This window comes from Lampetra planeri, chromosome 11 (genome assembly GCF_965212315.1).
Source record: "Lampetra planeri chromosome 11, kcLamPlan1.2.h2, whole genome shotgun sequence".
NCBI lineage: Eukaryota > Metazoa > Chordata > Hyperoartia > Petromyzontiformes > Petromyzontidae > Lampetra > Lampetra planeri.
The window spans coordinates 2557710-2582609 of NC_136117.1; the positions used below are offsets into that span (position 1 = coordinate 2557710).

Consider the following 24900-nt stretch of genomic DNA (forward strand, 5'->3'; position numbering starts at 1 on the left):
TTAGGCTAAGTTAGTAAACCCTAATAATGTCCCGAGTCGATACCAAGTGGCCAACGGCCCACCTCAATGGGGCGGATGAGATACGGTCCAGATGGCCAATGGCATATGGTGGAGGAGCCACTGGATGTCTAGTGCTCGAGGACATGCCTTCTAATCGTCTTGGTTTTCTACCTTGCCATTGGACCCAGGCTTGGTTCCTGGTTAAGCCCCGTGCGGTAGCTGGTGTGCAACAGACACTGCACGTAAATTAATTAACGCACTGTTACCTTCCAGGGAAACTGTGCCATCACACCACCACACTACATACCCAAAGCCCTTGGGTGATCGGCAAGTGGCGAGTGGGGCAGGCCTATGCAGCTGGAAGCTCATAGTCAGAACCCAGCACCAAGGCGGCAGCTATTAGAAGGTCGTCATGCACTTGGAATAGGCAGGAGTGCATACTGGCAGCTGTAGCTGTGACTGAGCAGCCCACAAGGATCCACTCTGCTCACCACAAATGGGGAGGGGGCTAGAAAAGGTGCTCTAAACATAGCCTACCTAGCAACATCCTGTCCTACTTACCGAAACCAGAGGGAGTATCAATAATTGCGGTCGAAACAAAAAGAAATGTAACCTAAACATTGGACCCTGGAATGTCAGGACCCTCACAGACAACCCAAACATGCAACGTCCAGAGCTCTTGTGGCACGGGCTGAGACGATTTAATATCCATATTGCTGCCCTCAGCGAAACCAATCTCGCAGATGAAGGCCAACTGACCGCGCTAAGTGGAGGTTACACTCTTTGGTTCTTCTGTTCTTAAGTTTGCCTTTGGCAAAGTTTGCCTTTGGCAAACTTAAGAACAGGGTCTTTGAAGACCACGACATTACCACCAAGATCAAAGTGGCTGTGTATAATGCTGTGATCATTCCAACCCTCTTATATGGTGCAGAAACCTGGACCACCTATCGTAAACACGTAAAATCTCTCGAAATGTTTCAGCCATGCTGTCTCAGGAAAATAATAAACTTCACCTGGGAAGAAAGACAAACTAATATCAGTGTCCTGGAGCTATCCAATTCATCCAACATAGAGGCCATCATCATGAAGTATCAACTCAGATGGACAGGTCACCTTGTGAGGATGAATGACTCGAGGCTTCCTAAGCAAATCTTCTATTCCCAGCTCAGGGATGGATCACCAGCCCCTGGAGGGCAAAGGAAGCATTTTCATGACAACCTTAAAACGCACCTCAAGTGAAGCCACATAGAGCCAAACAACTGGGAAATCTATGCTCTTGATAGACCATCATGGAGGGCCAAAATAAACAATGGAACTCAGAACTTTGAGGCCAAACAAAGAGAGTTGATCACCAGGAAAAGAGCACGCCACAAAGCACATACACCAGAGACAACGAGTGGGAGCTCCAGGATGGATCATCTCTGCCCCCACTGTGCCAAGATCTGTAGTTCACGGATTAGCCTACTCAGCCATCTCCGGACCCATAGCCAGCCAGTCCCCCTTCACAACACGGACACGTGACACCTGGAGGGAAATCATACTCGACTACGAGGGATCCCAGAAGACACCCTCACATACAAGCTACGACTAAGCCAGCGCATGACAACCGTCATGGTGAAATATGGTCAAACAACGCCTAGAACCGACATGAATATATTAATACTCGGCTGTGAATCACTCATTGATAAAGTTTAGACAAGATAGATCATCACACAAAACGTCTCCTTCACATATCTGTCCCCTCTACCTAAATAGAATATGTTTCTACACATCCTATCAGCCCCATGACAAACTGGAAGTGCATAATTTCAGCAGCATTGATTCAACTACAAGAAAACTCTAAGACCAGTTTCGATGTACAGTGTATCATCAGCAGTCATGCTTGCTGGAATTAATGCCAGTGAACCCATCTTGAAAAGCCCGATAATGCATTTTAAATGTGCTCTGATATAATTCATTGTCATCAAATAATCGTAATGATCCTGGTTCACTTTCATGACCACAAGCATCGTTTCTCCACCGTGTTTTCATTCACAAAAATTAACTCACCTTTAGACATCATCAGATTTATCAAAATGTCTTGCAACGCAAATATTCAAATCAAAGTAAACATCGTCATACTGTCTTTAGTTGTGGCAACATTTATACAATGAATATATATTAAATTGTAAAAAGCGATGTACATTGAAAGTGTACACCATTGCACTATCAAGTGACTATACCAATGGGAGACAGACACCAGATCAGTCGGTAGAAAGAATGCTCATTCGGAAAAGCCAAGGCATAGGCGTACCTGGTGAGGCCTTTACAGGTCACATTGTCCAAGGAGCTTGGCCTGGGGAATCTCAACGTGGGTTTTGTGTGCGTGTGGTGAACACGCGCCCTGTGGACGGTGTGGCGGTGGATTTGTGCTCACCGTGACTGTGGCTGTCTTGGGAAAAAACGGGTCCCCATCCACTGCCTCCGCCACCAGCTCATAGCGCTGAACGAGCTCATAGTCCAGTTTGGTTATGGCTTTAATGTTACCCGTCGGTTCTATGAGGAAGCGGCCTACACCGGGTCCCCGCAGTCGGTACGTTATGTCGTTGAGAAGGAAGTCTTGGTCGGTGGCCTGCACCTTCCCCAGGATCGCTCCGGCTGATTGATGACAAATATAGGCAGTGTAGTCATCATTATCAGCTGTAATATCAATGCACTTTTGGATCAAGGCCTTCCCAAGCCATCACCATCTCTCACGATCGTACGATATAAACAATCCATTTAGCACCTGCGAATGAGCTGATTTTACCATTCCATCTCTGCAGAGGAGTTGAGGGAATTAGTTGTTCGAATGTTCCTCTTACCTTTCATGAAAGGGAACTGCTGCTTTATGAACATTTTACAGCCGAATAATTTCTCGATTTGTAATAAATATTTCCAGTGCTTGTCTCGTAACTGTTCAAAACACAGTGATGCATCGCGCAGTGATCCAGGGAATACTCACCAGATGCGGTTTCGGCGATAACAAATTGGTACGTAGCGTTACTAAACTGTGGAGTGAACTCATTCACGGGGATGATGCGCAGGTACACTGTGACCGTAGCTGTGGCAGACACAACAACACTGTCAATTTATTTTCAGCAACTCAACATCCAGTGTTTTATCAGTGAAACAACGACAATTGTTTCACTACGTGAAAATGTTTACTAATGTAACAAAGTACAGGAGAAATGTTTGTTGTATATTTTAAATTATTGTTAGTACCTGGTTCGGTAATTAGGATTCAGTATCTACATTGTCACATTAACACACCTATGCAGTTTATGATCGACAACATCCTACATAGTTAACAATAATTAGTTTTGGATTTTGTTAAGACTAATTGCATACATTTAGTCCATAAATGAAATTGTCCCTTATTTCTCTGGGACTATATGGTACATACTCTTTGGTTTTTTCGGTAAAGTCACATAGGTAAAAAGTAAATAAATGAAAAACAACTAAATGAAATCATGACGTTTCGGAGGCAACACAAGCTTCCGTCTTCAGGTGGAACCGTTACAGCCAAAATCACTGTAGTAAGTGAACGTGTCTTCAATAAAGTGCTATCTCAAGAGAAGTGTGTCAAGTCGTCATTACACTTGTAAATAGGGCATTTCTCGTAAGGATTATAGCATTTTGGGCCTGTGGTCGGCAAATGCGATTTAAAAGAAATACACCTTTGGGTGAAGAATTGCCCATGCCTTATCGGACATTGTAGTTGTTTGACCATACTCCACCGCACTGGGTATTGCAGGTGGCTAAAGAGGGCCTGAAACCAGTTCAGAAATCCACTTGTTACTGATTGTAGCCATGTCCGGGAAGCAAACTCGGGAAGCAGGTTCATGGCAAAGGGAACTTTTGCGACCACTCCAACACAAATGAAGTATCCGTACAGGAATAAAATTCTGTCTGCTATAGAATGCTTGGATGGAAAAGCCTCATGTATTTACAATTACTGGGCCAAATCATTTTCACAGGTCTGTTGGTTACCCGTGCTCACTACAAATTCAATAACATGTCAGAATCATAATCAAAATCTTTATTTAAACTGCAGGAGGGATTCGATGAGCTATGAAGCTCTTTTTCACAGATGTTCAGTATGGGAGAGTCTTTTTGACATATGTCCACTATGGGAGAGTCAGCAAGTTATAACGACAAACAATACAAAAAAATGACACGAGTGCAAAATAGAGAAAATGGTTAAGTCACTATATATGAATAAACAATACGTAAGTATCTTCTTGGTTCTTTCGGTAAAGTCACGTAGAAGGGAAGTAATAAAATAATAAAAATAAAACATAATAAAATAATTCTCACGACGTTTCGGCCACAACACAAGCAGCCGTCCTCAGGTGAAGACCAGTTCTGTCGAGGCGACAGCGTCTAAATGAAACACCACCACGCTTGGAGCGTCTATTTAAGCTGGGTTGGAAGGGGGGGAAAATGCGCCTTGACAAAATAATCTGCATATCAAGAGGAATTTAGCATATTTATGGGAAATGCAGGAATGCGAATAGTGCTAATTTGTGAAATGCGTAGGAGGTGGGCGGGGGGTTTTCAAAGTCATATTATGCCTATGCATTATGTTGTTTAGTTACTGCAGCTACATACTATTAACATTCCTTGCCTTTATTAATGCTACCCCTACCCCCTCCCTTTGATGCTGCTAATCCTGCATAATGCATAGGCATACTATGACTTTGAAAACCCCCCGCCCACCTCCTACGCATTTCACAAATTAACACTATTCGCATTCCTGCATTTCCCATAAATATGCTAAATTCCTCTTGATATGCAGATTATTTCGTCAAGGCGCATTTCCCCCCCCTTCCAACCCAGCTTAAATAGACGCTCCAAGCGTGGTGGTGTTTCATTTAGACGCTGTCGCCTCGACAGAACTGGTCTTCACCTGAGGACGGCTGTTTGTGTTGTGGCCGAAACGTCGTGAGAATTATTTTATTATGTTTTATTTTTATTATTTTATTACTTCCCTTCTACGTGACTTTACCGAAAGAACCAAGAAGATGAATCCCTGCAGTCACGAAAGCTTTAAATCGAAATTTAATACATAAGTACGATTTATCAAGCTTGGGCAAGACATTCACAGATAATGTGACCAAGGTTTGGCAACGGAACCTGCCAATGACAATGCACCGGTAGTTAAGTAGGTCCACCTGTCTGTCACCGACGCGTTAAGTTCACCTTCCCCATCCCACAGTTCCCACCCAGTACGTCGGTAGCCCTGCAGGGGGCTCCGTGCACTTAACGGCCCCCTGCTGAGCGACGTCGAGCGGTAGCAAGGGGGGGAGCGATGCTGCGGCAAACCTGCGATATTACTCACCGCTGAGAAAGGGGGTTGCTGTGTTTGTGGCCACCACAGTCAGCAAGTAAGTGTAGCCATTGAACAGATTCACCAGGTTCTCATAATCAAAGGTACCTGTTCTCAGCTGTGAAAAGTAAAAAATTAATGTGGATGCTATGTGCAAACCGCGTGTTACATTCGTTTACAGACAGAATTAGGTTGTTGCACGCAGCTGAGATCTGGAAATACGTAAACTTTATAACCAAGCAAGAGACCATTGAGAAATCGTTCCAAGACCTGGGTCAACGCATCACGACCCAACTCTGCATAAATGAACCCCTCCAGAACCTCTGTCAAGTGGTTATCCCCAGTGTGCCCCCGGCGCAGCTCGGTTTGTATAGTGGAAAAGAGGGATTGACCACTCTGTGCATCCCGGCCCTGCATGAGTGTGGTTTAGAGGACCGTGTTCAGGGGAGCAATAGCATCGTGGTTAGCGCTCTACGCTACTAACCCGGCGACTGTATGTGTATTATATTAGGAAATATGTGTCTCTTTCTGTAGACCCTGTACGAGAGCACGGACGTGAGGTGTAGTTCAATTTATCAGGATAACATTTTAAAATATTGTGCTCCATCGGTATAAGTTGCTTCGATGGGGTGCATATTAGTTTGCAAAACATTTGCCTTTGAATTGACAACTGTAATATAGGTGTGATTGAAATTGTTAATATTGTTCTATGAAACTAGGGAATCATATATTGCTATGTGATAAATGTCCTGCCTATTTATCTAATTGTAAATGGATCAATTTTTATTTATTTTAGTATTGAAGTCAGGATATAGTAGAGCCATTATAGAACAAATAATGGGATTAAAAAATATATATAATTAACAACCTGTGCATTTTATATAATGGTGTTATACATAGCAATTAATTGCATCTCAGCCATTAGGAATCTAGGTGGATCGTTACGTGAGATCACCACAATCATACGCCTCGTCGAGTGAGTGTGCGGTTCTGACCTCAATCGCGCCAGTTGCATTAATCGCGAGGTTGCTGGCAGCAGAGCCTACGTTGGTCATTGAAAAGCTGAAGGCTTGGTTAACCGCAGTAAAGTCAATGTCTGTGCAAATGACATTTGTCAACACGCTGATTGGAGCTTGATTTTCATTAATATCTATCCTGCAGGAACAATGATAAGGTTTTGTGGAAAATACATAATCAATGACAAAGTCGATTGTAAAAAACAGTACCTCCGGTCACAAGAGGGTTTTGCCAGAGTGTTTTTGTTATCACATTTTCAACAAGCATGTATGCATGTATTTGCTTGCATTGTAGGTACGTGTGTGATGCCCATATAGAGGCTGGAAAGGGCGTATTGTTAACTATTGAGCACATAACAAACTTGGTGGCATTGATCAAGCAAATGTAAACAAATTCAAAATTCTGATTTTCTTTTTGCAATGATATTTGGTTCTTTTTTGTTTACAAAAACTGCAAAACAGTGTGTCAACATAATGTTTTCCAGCCTCGAGCACGAAGAAATGTGTGCATAAATTGTTATATTGATTACTCATGGGTTGGCTCCTCGTGCACCTAGAGACTTAAAATCACCGTGTACTCAGTCGAGACTTGTCCACTTGGGAACTCCTTCAATGAGCAGAGCCTCAAAAGTCCAGATCAACACTGCTTCTGGTGTGTCTTCGCTAAAGCGTTTCTTATTCTAAACTAGATGGTATCTCTTTCATGAGGCCGAAGACATTGTGCTGCTCAGGCAGACATGCTCACTTAGTCACCACGTATACGCTGCTTCTCAGGAATTACCCATAGAGTATTCTATCTGCTGATGCTGTACTTTGAAATACGTGTTTACTGGGAAATTGGTTTCAGTAGTGAGGTTATTGATTGCATGTGTGTAACGTTACAAACCCAGCGGCCCAAGTTCGATTCCCGCTCATGGCCAACACCAGTGACGATTATTTGAACCGGTCCTGGGCCTCCCCTAGGTCGACTCAGCCTCAAATGAGTACCTGATGCGGTGTGAAAACATCACTACTGGGGAGACAAAGGCGGGGCGGGCGTGGTATTGGCCACCCACCCCTCGTGTGCTGTGCCGGCTTTCATAGGTGCTCGCTAACAGCACTTGCCCCAACAGTATGTTTATGATAGACGGGGGATCTTTGTATTTGCTATTTTTGTATTTATAAAAATGTACAGATTGCACCTCTGTGACTAACAAATACTTATATTTCAAGTGTGCCGCCTTACACAATGGACAGATAAAGCAGCTACGCATTCAAGTATTGTTTTTTTTCAAAAGCCTGCTCTGTAGTTTTAACCATTCATCCATGATGCACTTGAAAGTTGCAGAACTAATTCTTGGGACCAGGACTCGTTAGTGAAATATGGTGGTCGCATCCTTAAATGCAGTAAGGGTGTGCGAGTGTAAGTGGGCTGTACTGGTAATTATCTTCACATTGTTTTACCCAGTGCTGTACCGGGTATCTGTATATATATAAACAATTTGTTTGTCTCTAAGGATCTACAAAACATACTACCCATATTATAAATAGATTGTTGATAATCCACGGTGGTCCCAGTGGTTAAATGTTCCGTGCATGTGGAGCGTACGAGTAAGGGGCAACGCAGACAGGCGGGTTGTCGTTGATGTCGGTCACTTTGACCGTTAGCGTTGAGATGTCGCACTTATTCCCATCGTCACACACTTTGATGGTGAACAGCAATGAAGGTGGGCAGTTGCCCTCCAGGTTCATCCTCTTGGACAGCATCACTTCCCCTGTTGCTGTAGCCAGACATTCATGTCAGGACAGGGAATACGCAGATGTCCAAGGGAAAGAGATGTAGATCAGTCATCTGATAGTGAGGGGACAATCATTATCAGATCATTGTTAATTGAGGTCACAGTGGACCAGTGAGCAGTGAATATGCAACATGCAGTGGATTGACATTCGGCATAATTCACAGTTTGATCATTACTGTGTAACAACATTTTTTTTGATCCTGGGTAGTAAGTGTTTTTTCCTAATTGCTTATGCCTCAAAAGAACAGAAAATGGCTATTATTCCCCACAAACTTTGCTTTTGTGACCAGGACAGTGATATTTTTAAATGTACCTATATTCAATGAGAAAACGTGTGCATTAGTGTCATTCCTTCACATAAAGTCCTGGTCACAAAAGCAAAGTTTGTGGGGAATAATAAAAAAATTCTATACTTTTGAGGCATAAGCAATTAGAAAATAGCACTTACTACCCAGGAACAAAAATCGTGTTACATCTCCACTTGATACGTAAAAACCTTAAATTATTACCCTAGATGTATATATTCCGCTGTGTTTTTCATTTGCCTCTGAATTTATTTTATTATATTATATCGTTTATCAAACTTTTACATGACTTGTTTAGCTCACGTTTATCCTAACCTTTTTTAAGTTCTCCGATTCGTTCCTACAGAATATTTGAATTGTTTGCAATAATAACTGTTTTCCGTAAATGTAAATACACTCTTGACTTACGTGTATACATTTGTGTATTTAATCCAATTACAGACCCATTAGCCTCCTACCGCATGCATACAATTGTTCCCGAAGATTGGAGGAAACCAAGGGACATTTTAGAGGCCAGCCAACCATGTTCAGCAAGATGTATCACTTCCTAGAGAAGATCCCAGAAAGTAAATGATGATGATTATTAACTACCGTTATAAATGGCGTTTACAGACCTATGGAAATGTCTTTTATCAGTGGAAACGGATGTAGTCACCCCCAGCTCTCACGAGCCAAGAGCTTGACAACAACACATATCTAGAAATTGTCACAACTATTTAGAAGGAACTGCTGCACAGAGATTGCACTAAGCTAGGACAGGAATAAACAATTGAGCTCGTTTACTCTCGGATGTTATATAAAAGCCCATTAAATAATCACTCTCTATGGCATTGCACTTGGTTAAATAAAGCGCACGAAGCAATGATACGTGGACATGGGATGTCATAGTTAATATATTTTAAGAATGAATTAATATCAATTGGGTTAAACGTACAGCAGTAAACATAAAGCACATCAAGAAACATTGCATCCGAGTGGGGTGTCATTGTTAAATAGAGAAGGAAGACAGTGAAACCCGGCTCGTCGGACGAGTGGGGAGAAGGCCTGGTCCGGTGAGCTGAAAATTCCGTCTGGCTGCTACAACAACGATATAAGCCCCTCTAAATTATGAACACAAATAATGTATACGAACACATGAACTTAACTAAACCATCGTTACAAACACATGCGAAATGTGTCGAAATAAAAAAAGTCAATACATGTTACTCATTGAATCTCAATGGGCCCTCACCGGGGTTAAAGTGAAACAGTTAATGATTTGCAATGATGATAGTGTGGCACCCTCCACTTCTATAGCTGTGATAATTTGATGGAGATAATGAGTGGTTCCTGGTATCGGCAAATCCCCCCCCCCCACCCCCCATTATGGCTACGTCACGTGCGAAAGAAATGCAACCAGGAGCGGTGTAAGGAGTTGGGAGGGGGGCTTGGCTCAACCCCTGGTGGCCAAAGCTACGAGTTGGAGGGCCCCCTTGACAACCACCACGAGATATATTTTGAACAACGGTGTCAAAGAAGTAAAACTTATTTAAAAGACAGTTTAAATTATTTTTTTACGAAAATATTTTTTATTTACGTTCCACGTTTTATTTTAAGTTAATCAGAGTGGTAACGTTTGGCTTCCACAAATTTGCGCTTCGCGCATTTGTTTCTACATTGTCGCCATCAGACTGTAACCAGGTAGACAAGCAGAGCTGTCGCGGCTGCATTTTGACCGAAGACGGAGCGCCTCTACAGCATTATAATGTTCGAGACCGCGAGCGAAATGCTATGATTTGACATGAGGAGCCTCAATATACAGGGTGCTTAAAAAAACGTTAACACTTGTATGGGACTATCATTTGCACTGGAAAAAAGAACGGATAATACACTTTAACATGATAACAAAGGTATGCTAATTGCTAATAGCTTCAATAAGTCAAAGAGTCGCCACTTGTTCGCCATCATTGTCAACACATGTCTGGAATATTCTCTAGGTGGTCTCCAGAGCCCGGAGGCACATTTCTTGTGGTATTGTTACAAATTCTCGGAAGTGTTCAAATGTATTTGAAGCACCCTGCATAATGGCCTAGGTGCGACCGTGCGAGACAAAACAAATATTGGGGCCTCACCTGAACGATTGCCACACCGCCCGAGCTGATAATGTCGTTACGACGCCACTAAGTTCGACATACATATGAAGTATTGGAAAATGACGGCAGGAAACTCCTTGACGGGAACACACTTCTTTTATTAAATCTTGACTTGTAACGATACAACGCGTGGCCTCTCTTCTTCACAATGCGGTCACCATACAACGGTACAACTCGTGACCTCTTCTCTCCGCCCTACGCTTCTCTTGACTCTCTTAGATTCTGTGCTGCTGGCTCTCTGTGCCTCATGTAGACTCCGCGCCTCGGCTACACTCTTCTCTCGTCTCGTGTAGACTCTGCGCCTCTGCTACACTCTCCACTCGCCTCGTGTAGACTTTGCATCTCTCTCTGGCTACACCGTATGCATACCCGGCTCGTGTAGACCTTTCTCTCTCTCTGGCTACACCGTATGCATACTCGGCTCGTGTAGACCTTTCTCTCTCTCTGGCTACACACTATACATTACTCAGCTCGTGTAGACCGTTCTCTCTCTCTGGCTACACACTATACATTACTCAGCTCGTGTAGACCGTTCTCTCTCTCTGGCTACACACTATACATTACTCAGCTCGTGTAGACCGTTCTCTCTCTCCGGCTACACACCTATACCTTACTCTCCTCTACTCTCCATTACTCTCCTTTACTCTCCTCTCCGGGCTCTATCTCTGCACCTTCGTCTTCATTCTTAGATGGTTCCACTTCTGCCCCCCTACTCCTCTGTGCATCACCTTATATATCTCTTCTTCCCGGGAGACGGAGCGGATGCGGACCTCAACGCCGGCACCGCTCCTCAGTTACCCAATCACCACGCGCTATCTCTACGATCCGTTTCCGCCCAGCGCGTGTTTCCACTCCCCGACCAATCACACCGCGCTGCCACCCGATCACTCCCTCTCAGCGCGTCACCGGCACACAGCCAATCAGCAGCACTACCCCCACCCGCGCACTGACGCCTGCTCCTCCCCGTCAGCGCGCGTCACCACACACACACCCGTACATACGCGCTGGCACACGACGTATACACCCAGCGCGTATCACCACTACATCACCCCCTCCCACATAGCTCGCAGCCGGCCCGGCTGCTAACAACAACCAACCGCAACGATAAGACGACAACCAACAAAAAAAACCCGTAACCCCCCCAGTGTGCCCCGTAACATAACAACAACAACAACAACAAGAATAACTATGTACAGATTGACAATGAACACGAAAAGTCAACAATAACACGATACAAGCAAATTCCAAAAAACGAACGCGCCCCACGTCCCTGCGACTACACGCAGTGACGAGGCGCTCCAACTGCCCCGACTCCTCACGAGGCAGGTCATGCAAAGTAGCACGACCTGGCGCGAGTCCGTCTGGCTGGTCCGTCGTATGGGGCGGGACACTGACGACCGTCCGGCGGTTCCGGCTGCTCCAGACGGCGCGGAACGGGCCTGAAAGGGCCGGCCCCGCCGCGGAGATCCGGCCGCCGGTGATCGGCAGCTGTCAGTTCCGAGACACCTGGGAGCAGATCAGGCGAAAATACGTGTGGATCAGGCAGAGACATTTCCCCCTCTGGGTCGCCGGTCACGTCACACGCCCGGCCATCACGACACAAGGGGAGGCCATATGGAGGCGAGAACGGTTTCAGTCGGGAGGGGTGAACGTACCAACGGCGCTTTCCCCACTTTATCTGAACGCACTGGGGCCGTGCAACGCGCACGACCTCCACGGGTCCCCTCCACGGTCTCAACAATTTAGGCGACGTAGCCAAGGGTGCCTGAGGGCAATGCAGCCAGGCCCTGTCACCTGGTTTCCATTCGTGCATGGACACCTTCCGTGCCCGCAACCGTTCATTAGCAATTTGGCGAGCCCGCGAATTAAGCCGTGCGGCCTCCCTCGCCTCTGTCAGCTTGTGAATATTAAACTTAATATGTTCTGCCAAATTAGAATTAGTTCGTGGAGCGGACAGGCCAAGTTGCGTTTCCATTGGCGGGTCAGCTTCCCGACCGTACATCAAATAGAATGGGGAAAACCCCGTAGCTGCATGGGGGGCCATTCTATACGCGGCAAGGACTCCCGGGACCTGCAGGTCCCAATCTACATGTGCCTCGCACACCTGCTGGCACAGCATGGAAGTCAAAGTTTTGTGGAGTCTCTCCACCATCCCGTCTGTCTGCGGGTGGTACGGGGAGGTGCGCACCTTCTTGGTACCCAACAGATCGCACACCTCTTGCAACAATTTACTCGAAAATTTTTTACCTTGGTCGGTCAGCAGGCGTTCGGGAGCCCCCTTGTCCAGGACATAGCCCTGGACGAAGGCATCCGTCACAGCCGCTGCCGACTGGTTAGCGAGAGGCCACGCCATAGGCCATCGGGTAAAGTATTCGACCCCCACTAACAAATATTTATTCCCTCTCGGCGTGACTGGGAAGGGCCCCAAAATATCGAGTGCAACGAGCTCGTTGGTACGCGAGACCTGAATAGATTGCAGCGGTGGATTAGCTGCCACGGGCGGTGGTTTACGCCTGGCGCACTCAACGCACCCCTTCAGAATATTTACCACATCACTTCCCATTCCCGGCCAGTAATAGTCACGCTGAAGCAGGGCAAGCGTCTTGTTAACTCCCAAGTGCAAGAGGCGTTCGTGTGCCGCCAAGACAACCCTCCCCCTCACAGCGGAAGGCACCACGAGTGCGTTCCGCCGGGACAAACTGTCCCATCTCAATAACATGCCCTGCTCAAGTACATAGGAGCCGGTACGCTCCTGGTCCCCCTCGGGACCCCCAACCTTACGGCGCAATGCTAGCAGCGAGCTGTCCGCCATCTGGAGGCGGCCCCATTCGCTGAGCGACAACGAGAGCAGCGAGTCCCGACCCTGAGAGGCAGTGGAATCATCCACGATCGGTGCGCCCGCTGTCGCAGCCAGTGCCCCCATCTCCCCCGCAAGCGTCGGTTTACAGCGCGCCGATCCCGACAAACACGCGCATTCATCACAAGGCAACAACCGCGACAAGCAATCGGCATTTGTGTGTCGCAACCCCTTACGGTACGTAGTCGTAAACTGATAGTCCTGGAGGACTTCCAAAAAACGCGACAACTGGCCCGAGGGTTGGGCGACCCTCAATGAATACTGTAGCGCCGCGTGGTCCGTTCGGACCGTAAAGTGACGACCATAGAGATATGGCCTAAACTGCTGCACAAAAAAGACAATGGCAAGCAGCTCGCGACGGGTGACGCAGTAGCGCTGCTCCGCCGGAGACAACACCCTACTACCGTAGGCGACAACTCTTTCGACACCCCCAACGACTTGGGATAGCACTCCCCCAATGCCCGTGTTGCTAGCATCCGTGTCCAGCAAAAAGGGACTGGCAAAATCGGGATAACACAAGGGTGGGGCACCCACCAAGGCGTCCCGGAGGGAGCGAAACGCGGCCTCCTCCTCCGGTCCCCATTTGAACTTCACTCCCTTCGCCGTTAGAGCGTGCAAGGGTTTTGCAATAGTGGCGAAGTGCTCAACGAACCGCCGATAATAAGAAGCAAACCCGATGAAACTACGCACGTCGGAAACGGACGTAGGTGTCGGCCACGAACCGACACAATCCGTCTTCGCGGGATCGGTGGAGATCCCCGAAGAATCGACAATGTGACCCAAGTATCTAACCGACCTACGAAGGAGGTGACATTTGGCCGGTTTAAATTTCAACTTAGCCGATCGCATTCGCAAGAACACCCCTCTCAATCGCTGGAGGTGTTCTTCAAATGTTTTACTGAAAACAATGACATCGTCCATATAAATCAAGCATGTATCCCACTGCAAGCCCGACAAAACCAGCTCCATAAGTCGCTGAAACGTCGCTGGAGAGGAGTGAAGTCCCATGGGTAACCGGTTAAACTGGAACAGCCCCCCTGGAGTCCGAAATGCTGTCTTAGGTTTCGACTCTTCGTCGAGCGGCAACTGCCAAAACCCCGATAACAAATCAAGAGTCGAAAAATATCGCGCACCAGACAATGCATCGAGGGACTCATCCATCCTGGGGAGCGGATACGCGTCAGCCACAGAGATCTTATTCAGGCGACGGAAATCAACGCAGAATCGCAGGGACCCGTCCTGCTTCTTAACCAGCACAATAGGCGCTCCCCACGGGCTAGAGGAGGGCGAAATAATATCGGCTTCTAGCATTTCGTTAACAGCCGACTGAACATGTTCCTTCTCCACGGGACTCAGTCGGAAGGGATTTAGCTTGACCGGCGCCGCATCGCCCGTTTCAATGTGATGGTGCAACAAATCCGTGCACCCAATGTCATACTTATGTTTACTGAATACATCAGAGAATTCAATGAGCAACTCGCGCAGCGCACCCAACTGCGCCGCCGACAAATCGTCCGAGGCGGCGCATAGCGAATGGACCCACTCAAGGTCTTCCCTTGGCTCAACGTTCCGCGCGGGGCTCGAGCCCACCTGCGCAACCAACCCATCATCCACAGGGACCCGCGCCGCGTGAGCCAGCACGGTGCCCTGCGGAATGACAGCTGGTCGCGACCCCGCGTTCAAAACCATCACAAACGGATCCCTGTCAGCCCGCACCAAAGTGTGAGCCACCGATAAATCAAGACCCCCGACAGCCTTGTTAGAAGGACCCAAAAGCATACTTTGTCCCGAAGCCTCGCTCACCCATGGTTTCCGCAACCGGAGGGGAATCAACATCTGTGAACCCGGGGGCACTTGCACGGTCTGCGTCGCCACCGCTTGTATCGTAGCGCACGCCGTCCGAATGTCAGTAGGGCCCGTCAAAAATGAAATCCGGCGACCCGATGGCAGTTCAATGCATCGTTGATCGATAAGAATTTTAATAGGCATTTTAGCCAAAAAATCAGTGCCCAAAAGACACGGAACTGCCAAAGAAGACGAAACGAAAACGGGTCCCGACAATTTGATATCTCCAATGCAAATGGACGCCCTAACCTGACCGATAATGCCCAACGATCCCCCATTAGCGGCGTAAAATGGCACATCCACTGGAAGCAGCGGACGACATTGAACTGGAAGAATATTATAAATGAGGTCCGATATAATAGTTGCCGATGCCCCCGTGTCCACTAACACCCTAATCTCAACCCCATCAATAGATCCCGTAACAACGGACGAACCCGCCGCAGCAGCCACAATTCTATGCCCCAATTCCGCCCATTCAATGTCTCCCTGGTCCCGGCCGAACCCCCCTCGCCGAACCGAATCCCCGAACCTTAACCGGCCCTCCTCCGCCGCAACGCGGCGTCCCATGTGTGCCGAATAAACAGGCCGAGCGTGTGAGGTGCCGCGACTTGCCGGGGATTGTAGAGATGACTTGGGCTCTCGGTCGTCGTCCAGCCGAGCTCCCATGGCGCGCTGCCGCGGAGCGCGGCACCCGGACGCCACGTGGCCCCGGAGGCCGCAGTTATAGCACGTGACGAGGGTCGGAGTAGATCTTGGTTGCTCCGACTTTCGGCCCGATCGCAGAGGCGACCGGGCCCCCGGCCTCCAGTCCCCTGGTCGTCCCGTGGCGAACGCCTCCTCTCGTGGGCTGACGACTTGGGGTTCGGTGACCACCGAACCCGGGGCTGCGACAACAGCAGCGTTGCAACCAACGCCTTGTTTCCGTTGTAGGGCCTCGTGCGCTTGAATACTCGTGGCGACTCTCAAAGAAGAAATATCAATCTCGTCAGCTGTGTTGATAGGGACCCCCAGGTCCTGCGCCAACTTAAGCAGCTGCTCCAAAACCATCGCGTCTTGGCCCTCCTCGTCCATCCGAGGGAACGCAGCATCAGCAAGAGCCAGCAACGCCGTGCGATAGGCCAGCGCGGTCTCCGTGGCCGCTTTCCGTCTTGCGTAGAAATGATGGCGGCACGCCGAGGGAGGTCCGTAGACCCTGGCCAACAAACCCAGCGCATCCTTCAGCGTGGAGCGGTCCGACTTCCGTGCAGCCCTGAAGGCCGCGAGCGCATCGTCGTCCAGCATGGCGGGCAACGCCCGCAGCGCCGTAGCATCGGACCACGCTGACATCTCTTGATGCGCCAAAAACCGTCGCTGAAATTGGCCCCAGTCTCCGCCTTCCGCCTTGAAGGCTGACAACGTGGGCAGACGCTGCTGAAAAATGAAGTCATCCGCCTCGTGGTTCCTCTCCGCCTCTCCGTCGGTGTGTAAGATGGCGGCTCCAGCAGCAGACGTAAAATGGCGGACCCCCTCGCGCGCTGATGACGTCGATGCGCGCGCTTGGGAACCCACCACCACGTGGCGCTCGTCGTTCCCGCCAAAAGTAGGCCCAGGCGCAATGGCGGGAATCCCCCATTCGTTTTGGCGGGAATCTGCGGGGCGACCTTGTAAAATGTCCCCCACCGTCCCCGCTCCTCCCGACGAGCTGATCTCCGCCAAGATGGACGCGGCGGCGAGCAGCAGCTCCGCCAGTCGGGAGTGCGCCTCACGAAGCCCGGCGTCGGTCCCCGGTCGCTCGGCCGGCGCCGTCGACGGATCCTGTAGCGTGGGCAAGTCCTCCTCCTCACCCCCCGCCACCAGCGGCCCCGAGTCGTCCAGGTTTTCCTCGCGGTCAATCCCGTGGGTCCTACGGGTCTTCCTTGTCTCCATGCTTGGAAGCCCGTTTCACTTCTGACGCCAGATGAAGTATTGGAAAATGACGGCAGGAAACTCCTTGACGGGAACACACTTCTTTTATTAAATCTTGACTTGTAACGATACAACGCGTGGCCTCTCTTCTTCACAATGCGGTCACCATACAACGGTACAACTCGTGACCTCTTCTCTCCGCCCTACGCTTCTCTTGACTCTCTTAGATTCTGTGCTGCTGGCTCTCTGTGCCTCGTGTAGACTCCGCGCCTCGGCTACACTCTTCTCTCGTCTCGTGTAGACTCTGCGCCTCTGCTACACTCTCCACTCGCCTCGTGTAGACTTTGCATCTCTCTCTGGCTACACCGTATGCATACCCGGCTCGTGTAGACCTTTCTCTCTCTCTGGCTACACCGTATGCATACTCGGCTCGTGTAGACCTTTCTCTCTCTCTGGCTACACACTATACATTACTCAGCTCGTGTAGACCGTTCTCTCTCTCTGGCTACACACTATACATTACTCAGCTCGTGTAGACCGTTCTCTCTCTCTGGCTACACACTATACATTACTCAGCTCGTGTAGACCGTTCTCTCTCTCCGGCTACACACCTATACCTTACTCTCCTCTACTCTCCATTACTCTCCTTTACTCTCCTCTCCGGGCTCTATCTCTGCACCTTCGTCTTCATTCTTAGATGGTTCCACTTCTGCCCCCCTACTCCTCTGTGCATCACCTTATATATCTCTTCTTCCCGGGAGACGGAGCGGATGCGGACCTCAACGTCGGCACCGCTCCTCAGTTACCCAATCACCACGCGCTATCTCTACGATCCGTTTCCGCCCAGCGCGTGTTTCCACTCCCCGACCAATCACACCGCGCTGCCACCCGATCACTCCCTCTCAGCGCGTCACCGGCACACAGCCAATCAGCAGCACTACCCCCACCCGCGCACTGACGCCTGCTCCTCCCCGTCAGCGCGCGTCACCACACACACACCCGTACATACGCGCTGGCACACGACGTATACACCCAGCGCGTATCACCACTACACATACATTATCCATGGCATGTTGTGGATAAAGAGGAGTCTTACCTGGAAGTTGTGGTAGCTTCATTGTATTATTCACGTATGATTGTGGGTGTCCGCACGAAAAACGGGAGTTATTTTTGTGGATAAATGTGGAAAATACAATGTGCGAATAGTGCCCTCCCATATACACGTGGATGAGAGGAGTCATGGGTTCTTACCTGGTTAAATGAAGATGGGAATGAGCACCCAGATTGTTCACGTGAGTGTACACATTGCACCACGACTGGATTAGAAGATTCTAGGCATCCCCTGTCTTATTTTATTTTATTTCTACCTACGTGACTTTACCCAAATAACCAAAGAGTAGAGTATCCCCTGTCTTATTTACATAAAATCTACGTATGTGGTAACAGTTTTCGATATTTTCTTGGAGTGACTTTAGTATAACTGTTAAAAAAACTCAATACAAACTAGAACCACGCTGTTTTACGTGGAAAACTTCTGCATAGATTTAATTAAAATATTATAAAGTCGTATAAATTGGCAAATAATAACAATACGATCGTAGAATCGTAGGTTTAAGCGTGAAATACAAGATTTATAAATTGAAGAATATGCAGATAAGCGTCAGCTTTCCCTCACTACTGTATGGGGTATTAATTACCATCTGTTTACATGGATACTTAACCTGTCTTAAAATCATCATCATCCTCAACCATTGTCAATCCAGTGCTGGATAAAGGTCTATCCAAGCCACCGCCGGCTCTCATGATTGCGCAATCTAATATACCAGCGAGCACTCTAACTGATTTCATTGCTCCATCTCTACTGTGTACCTCCTTGCAGACGCGTTTCATTTCTTGGCTGCCATTCTATTAATATCTCAATAATTTAAATGATGGTCCCCCTAATTCACGCGCGCCTCTTGCTGTCTCTCAGTGTAATTCTAAGCATGCACCACTTCATGCTCTTTGCACACTTTTCATTTCTGTGTTTTTACACGCTTTTACAGGTAGGAACAACAGTTTCACACTGCCCACCAGGGATTATTTGTCTGTCGTGCATAGCCCCTCCCAAACATGTACGCTCCCGGATTGGTTGAAGTGCGTCACGTGACCGCGAGCTTTCTGTCGTGCACGAATGCGCTGTCCAACCAAGTTCCTACCTGCCCACTCCAAAGGAACGTGTTTTATTAACTCACTCTGTCTGTTGTTGTATCCTCAAATTATGTAACTCAATTTTTACCCACTTCTCAATGTGGTATCGACTGCAAACTTGGTATATTTATGTCATACTGATGACAATACTATATGCTATCCGTAAAAATAAAATATACATATTTTTAAACAATATTTTTTATATGTTATGTTTCGGCTCGGCTCTAATTGTCCACGGTAAACTCACGTTGGCTATAATTGACCACGGCCCCTTACGTTATGGCAAGCTTCGGGGCCACTTCCTGGAGTCGTGGAGTTTTTCCATTACTAGTACGGTACATTTCATTAAAGTGTGTTTAAAAAATGTTTTTTTTTAAATATTACTTATTTCATTCATGACCGTGTTTGGTCTTAGATGACAAAATCATAATTATTGCATTTTATTTTTGCATTACATTAATTTTTCTGTTAAATGCATAGAATCTCTTAGAATAAAAAATATATGCACATCGCTATTGTTTTGCTCCACCACAGCTATAGCAACTCTAATCATAACATTTAAAACAATTGAATTACATTTACAATCTTTAAATAATATATTTGCGGTATCGCGACAATATAAATGTGATTGTCGCACCTCCAATTAGCACGGTTGGCTATGTAAATACGAAAGAAGGTTAACATACGTACGAAATCATGATTGATTCATTATATTCATTTTTATATGGTCACCAATTTTATTAGTAATGTGGAATGCATGCGCAGGTGAATGCAACGGCTGTGAGCAGCACACCTGCGTCCACACTTAGGTATCCAGTGGCTGTATCAATGGAGAAGGTGAGAAGGCCCAAGTTGTCGACATCTGTTGCCGAGAGTGTGGTGATGAGCGTGCTCAGGGCGAGCTCCTCTTGGATGGTCACGTTGTGGGCTACGACAACACTGTCAGAAACAAGCCATGAGAATCAACAAATCCCTCCAACCGCTACACAGGCACATCACGTAAGTCCACTGCCACATGAAGGCCTCCCACACCGTGCAGGTCTTGGGGGTTATTTAACCGCAACGGACATTCATCGGGCCGGTCAGTGCGGGTTGATGAAGATGAGAAGCTTGGATGTGGGAGCAGTGAATAGCAGTACAATTGTTTTTTTCTGCACTGCCCTCGACTGCCAAGTAGCCCTGCAGCCGACAACAATCTGCAGCGCACGGTATAGTCACCCAGGCAGTATCCAGGCTCGAGCCTAATTAGCGTCTGAGATCTGACGACGTGGGCTGCATTCTGGGTGAATATAATGCGCGCAACAGTAAATTGAGTCACTTTGTTAAAACAAATATTGTAATAATTTTTATTCTATTCATGCGCCGATGCACATTATTATCAGAATTTATAGAAAACATAAATACATTTTCCATTAATGGTTCGTCACCGGTGATGCATGCCAGCGATAATATCACTGCTTAGACTTTGGTATTAATTGGGCTATACGATAACTTAATGTTGTTTGATACTTACTTGGTGAAGGAGGGTGAATTGTCATTAATGTTCTCTATGAAAATGAGCACGGTTCCAGTCACTGAGAGACCTCTTCCATCTGACACGATAATGTTTAGTGTATAGCTGAGTAATAAAAAAAAACATAGCATGATTATGAAACTAACATGCTTTGATTTTAATATACATCAAAATCAGAAATGCATAACCTACATTTATGGTGTCGAGGCTGCAGCCTTTGGAGAAATCTAAATGTGCTGCTGAAACACGTCTTGGGCATTCCTAAAAGTATTTAGAGTCTAAGTCTAATCTATAGTCTTTTCTGTTGTTTCAAAATGCACAGTTAAAGGGAAGGGCTGATGTGGACATGGATTGTACAACGAGCTTGCATGCAGCAGCTCTGCGCTTGGCTGAAATAAGGTCACGTGAAACGATTCCCAAGTTTGATAGCCGTTTCTGCAACTCAGGGAGATTTTCATAATGAACATTGTTTCATCTGGACCAGTGATTTCTCAACACCATTTTTTTTATCACACAGTGGAGCGCAAACATTTTTGAGAGCTGTCCGCGGGTCCAGAAGTGTTGGGGAGCACTGGTCTAAAAGTGAATACAAGCGATTTGATTTCACGTAATAAGCACACACCTTCAACAAATGAAGTAATTCGATTGTTCTTTATTTTAAAATCTGAAGTGGACATCAACTCCGCACCGAGAGCGAGGTGTCGGGGTTCAGGTGTTCAGGTGAGACGAGAAGGTGGGGCGGAAGGGTCAGGTTGTGAAGCGATTCTGCCTAAACGGGGTTTGTTTTTGCCGAGGATTTGGGGCCTGAGTTGGGAGAGAAAGGGCTGGAAATGTTAAAGGATTTTTACGATTGGTTAACGCTCAGTGTGCTCCATCGGGCATTCTGCGCGCACATTCGGACACATTTAGGTGTGTGATGGGGTAATTCCTGTAATTACGTTATTTACTGAAAAAAAATATTGCTTCTTGAGCCAGGTATGAAACCCATATCCTTTTCTTGTAAAGCAAGGTCCCCGTGTGCAATTTCTTGGCTACGGTTGCCGCTTAATATATGAATATTTAGGTGCCAATGCCGCTGGATGGCGTCCAAACCATCAACGCGCGTAAATTGCAGTGCTCGCAACTGAGGGACCGGCAATGTCCACGGGCTACTCAAACAGAACAGAATGGTGCCAAGACAACTTGGGTGAGTTTGTTTTGTGTAGAAGTTACTTGGCATGACGGCATGTTACAACAGGCCACCATTTCCTCCAATTTGATTCGCCAGTGAACTTACAATTATTGGATCATGTAAAAAAAACACATTTCACTTGTCTGGCGTAATCATAATAAGGCAGTGATTCAGGTGTTGAGTGAAGTGAACAAAAACACCGTGTTATTAAAATACTGATTGTCTTGATAGTGATGTGAAATTAAATATCCTATTTAAATGCTGGAGTGATACTATACAGTATTAAAAGAAAAGTACAGTATTGCTTGCTGGATTCATGCCTGCCTGGCTAGATTCCTGGCCCATGGGTAAATGCACTTCCACGGTGGTGATGCCACCTTGCATAGCTGCATAATGACGTCACCCGCATCTCACAGCGTTGAGCTGGGTTCGTGGTTCACGTTATACTATCCTACTATATTAGACAAAGGTTTTACCTGCCTGCTGGCTGCCCAGAAGGATGGAATTGGACGTGCGGGTTGCTAGGTTATATCTATATATATATAAAATGTAATGAGGGGTTCGGGAGCCATTAAAGCAATGTACAGTGAATAAATAGAGAACACATTTGAGAAGCCTGGCTGGTAATAATTATTTGAGACAATCATAATTACAAGCAGCATGTTTCAGTTGTTGTCCTTCCTGGTACCTCATATTAGTACGTGTGGCTACGTACGGTGCGAAAGAAGTTCAACACACATACAGTTAAGTGCTAAGATTTATATAGAGTATTGCAGTATAATTGTCACTATGATGATATCGTAATCAATACGTGTTTTGTAAGTTGCTTTCCATTTTGAAAGGGTATCTCAAAGGGCATGACAACTGCAAGAAACAGTAAACAATGATGTTTGTCCCCAAAGGAAAGTGGAAATGCAAAAAAGACAGATTAAATGTGGATGTGTTGCAATAGGTTATTAACTTAATATGTTTATTCGTATAACAGTGATTGAAGAGATGAGGAACATATGATTTACCTTATGGAGTCAGTTTCATAGTCAAATGGTCTATTCGTCGTAAGTTCTCCAAGAGAAGAAATATTAAAATCTGTGTTGGGTGAACAAACAAACTGAAAGCGAACAACACACCCACACAGAAAAAAAAAACTCATTTTTAAAACTATCAACAACAACGTGACTTTGAAAATTATACAGAACATCTGTATTATATGTGGAAGCAACCACCCCTCTGGGATGGTGACATGGCGTAGTGGTAGCTCTTACCGTGCATACATCACTATCTGGATCCCACACCAGCACTTGGTACAACACGTAAATGTTAGAGTTTTCAGGAACGTATAATGTCAGTGCTAAACAGGAGGTGTTGAAACACAAACATTGGAAACAAACGTCAGTTTCCTGCAAGATCATACTCTTATTAGCCATAACATAGCCTACATAAAGGGGGTTGGCAACCAAGATTACAAGAAGAGCATTTTTTTTCAAATTTTATACAAAAAAGACCTCGATATTGCAAGAGCTGCAATGCACGTGGTGAATACAAGACAGTGGTTCTTAATAAATAACGTCACGAAGCAGTTCCTTAAAAAAGCCACATGCGGTTCTGGAGCAGCAAGTTTGCCAATCCCTGGCCAACACCAAATACATTTCAATATTTCATAACAAGGACGGCCCTTTGTCAGACCCCACTAATCAATGTGCCTGCACGATCTCCCACGTAGCCCTTGTAGGCTATCTATGTGCCACAGGGCGGTGGAGGTGGGCGAGGGAGAGGGATGCAGCAATGTGGTGCTGCGAACCCATCAATCTTAGTTAGATTTCATACATGTTTGAGTGCCATTCTTTTTATGCATGGGATTTCTATTGGTACTCCAAGGCCGTTGATTTAAGCAGAAGGTTTGGCGATTTTTAAAGCACGGTTATTGCGTACCGATTTTTAAAACGAACTGTAACTTGCCTTGCACAATATTTTACAAGAAAAGTATATTAATTACGCAATTTTTTAAATAAAATGCCCTTTGTTGTGATTATGGGTACATGTGGTAAAAGGGTTTTATCCGAGAGCTTAAGTTGCTGGGATTGTCGAGTCTGCCAATGGGTTTGCTTGACCAATGCACCGTGAGCAATTGGGTAACGTCTCAAACGGGAGCCTCTTGAAAAAGTGTTGAAATTGTTTTTTATTGATAAAAAAACATTATTATTGTATCAATACCTTTACTTAACTCCGATCTAAACATAAATCACGAGATTTTTTAAAATTAAGTAAATGGACGTATTGGCGGTAGACCGGTGCAGCATAACAACACACCGGTCCTCATCAAACAGTCCGACGACGTCGCTCTTGCCCTTGAGTGAGCTATAGACTCTCCATTAGAAGTTGCACTTATATTCAGCAGCTGCTTTCCCATTTGAACGTGTGACATGAGTCGAAATCTTTTGATTCCACCGTCCTCATTTCCGTCAAGTGCAATACGTTCAAATATCCGCCACAGAAATGCACTCCTGTGTTTGCATTATACTGTGACGAGTGCGGATGCCATCACTTACTTTGCAATCCAAGAGAATCCAGAAACTCTGGGGCCTCATTTACGTCCGTAATGTTGACGGTGAGAACATCCATCACAGAAATTCCATTGATGTCGGTCACGTAAATGGGCAGTGTGTAAAAGCTTGGACTCTCATAGTCCAGCACAGGGCTGTTGGACGACACGGCCACCTGCACTCACCCAAACACAGAGAAAATACTTTTATAATTAGAATTTCACTTACGCTGAATATTCATTTCTATAGCTAAGTGGTCAGTGTTTATCAGCAGCATCGTAGGCATTGAAGGTAAAACTTGGGGTAATGTGTTTTATTT

The 24900-nt window shown here is 46.5% G+C and overlaps 1 protein-coding gene across 1 annotated transcript in view; it reads right to left on the reverse strand.

The window, feature by feature from the left end:
• Window positions 1-24900, reverse strand: part of LOC144721203 (cadherin-related family member 3-like) — a 48452-nt gene that overhangs the window by 14384 nt on the left and 9168 nt on the right. Inside the window, exons 3-12 of the mRNA XM_078598632.1 lie at window positions 24588-24756; window positions 23304-23389; window positions 23058-23149; window positions 20871-20975; window positions 20151-20296; window positions 7955-8126; window positions 6346-6505; window positions 5363-5468; window positions 2984-3082; window positions 2417-2637 (exon numbers count right to left, since the gene is read on the reverse strand). Of these exons, the coding sequence (XP_078454758.1) occupies window positions 2417-2637; window positions 2984-3082; window positions 5363-5468; window positions 6346-6505; window positions 7955-8126; window positions 20151-20296; window positions 20871-20975; window positions 23058-23149; window positions 23304-23389; window positions 24588-24756 (1356 nt within the window). The remainder of the gene's footprint in view (window positions 1-2416; window positions 2638-2983; window positions 3083-5362; window positions 5469-6345; window positions 6506-7954; window positions 8127-20150; window positions 20297-20870; window positions 20976-23057; window positions 23150-23303; window positions 23390-24587; window positions 24757-24900) is intronic.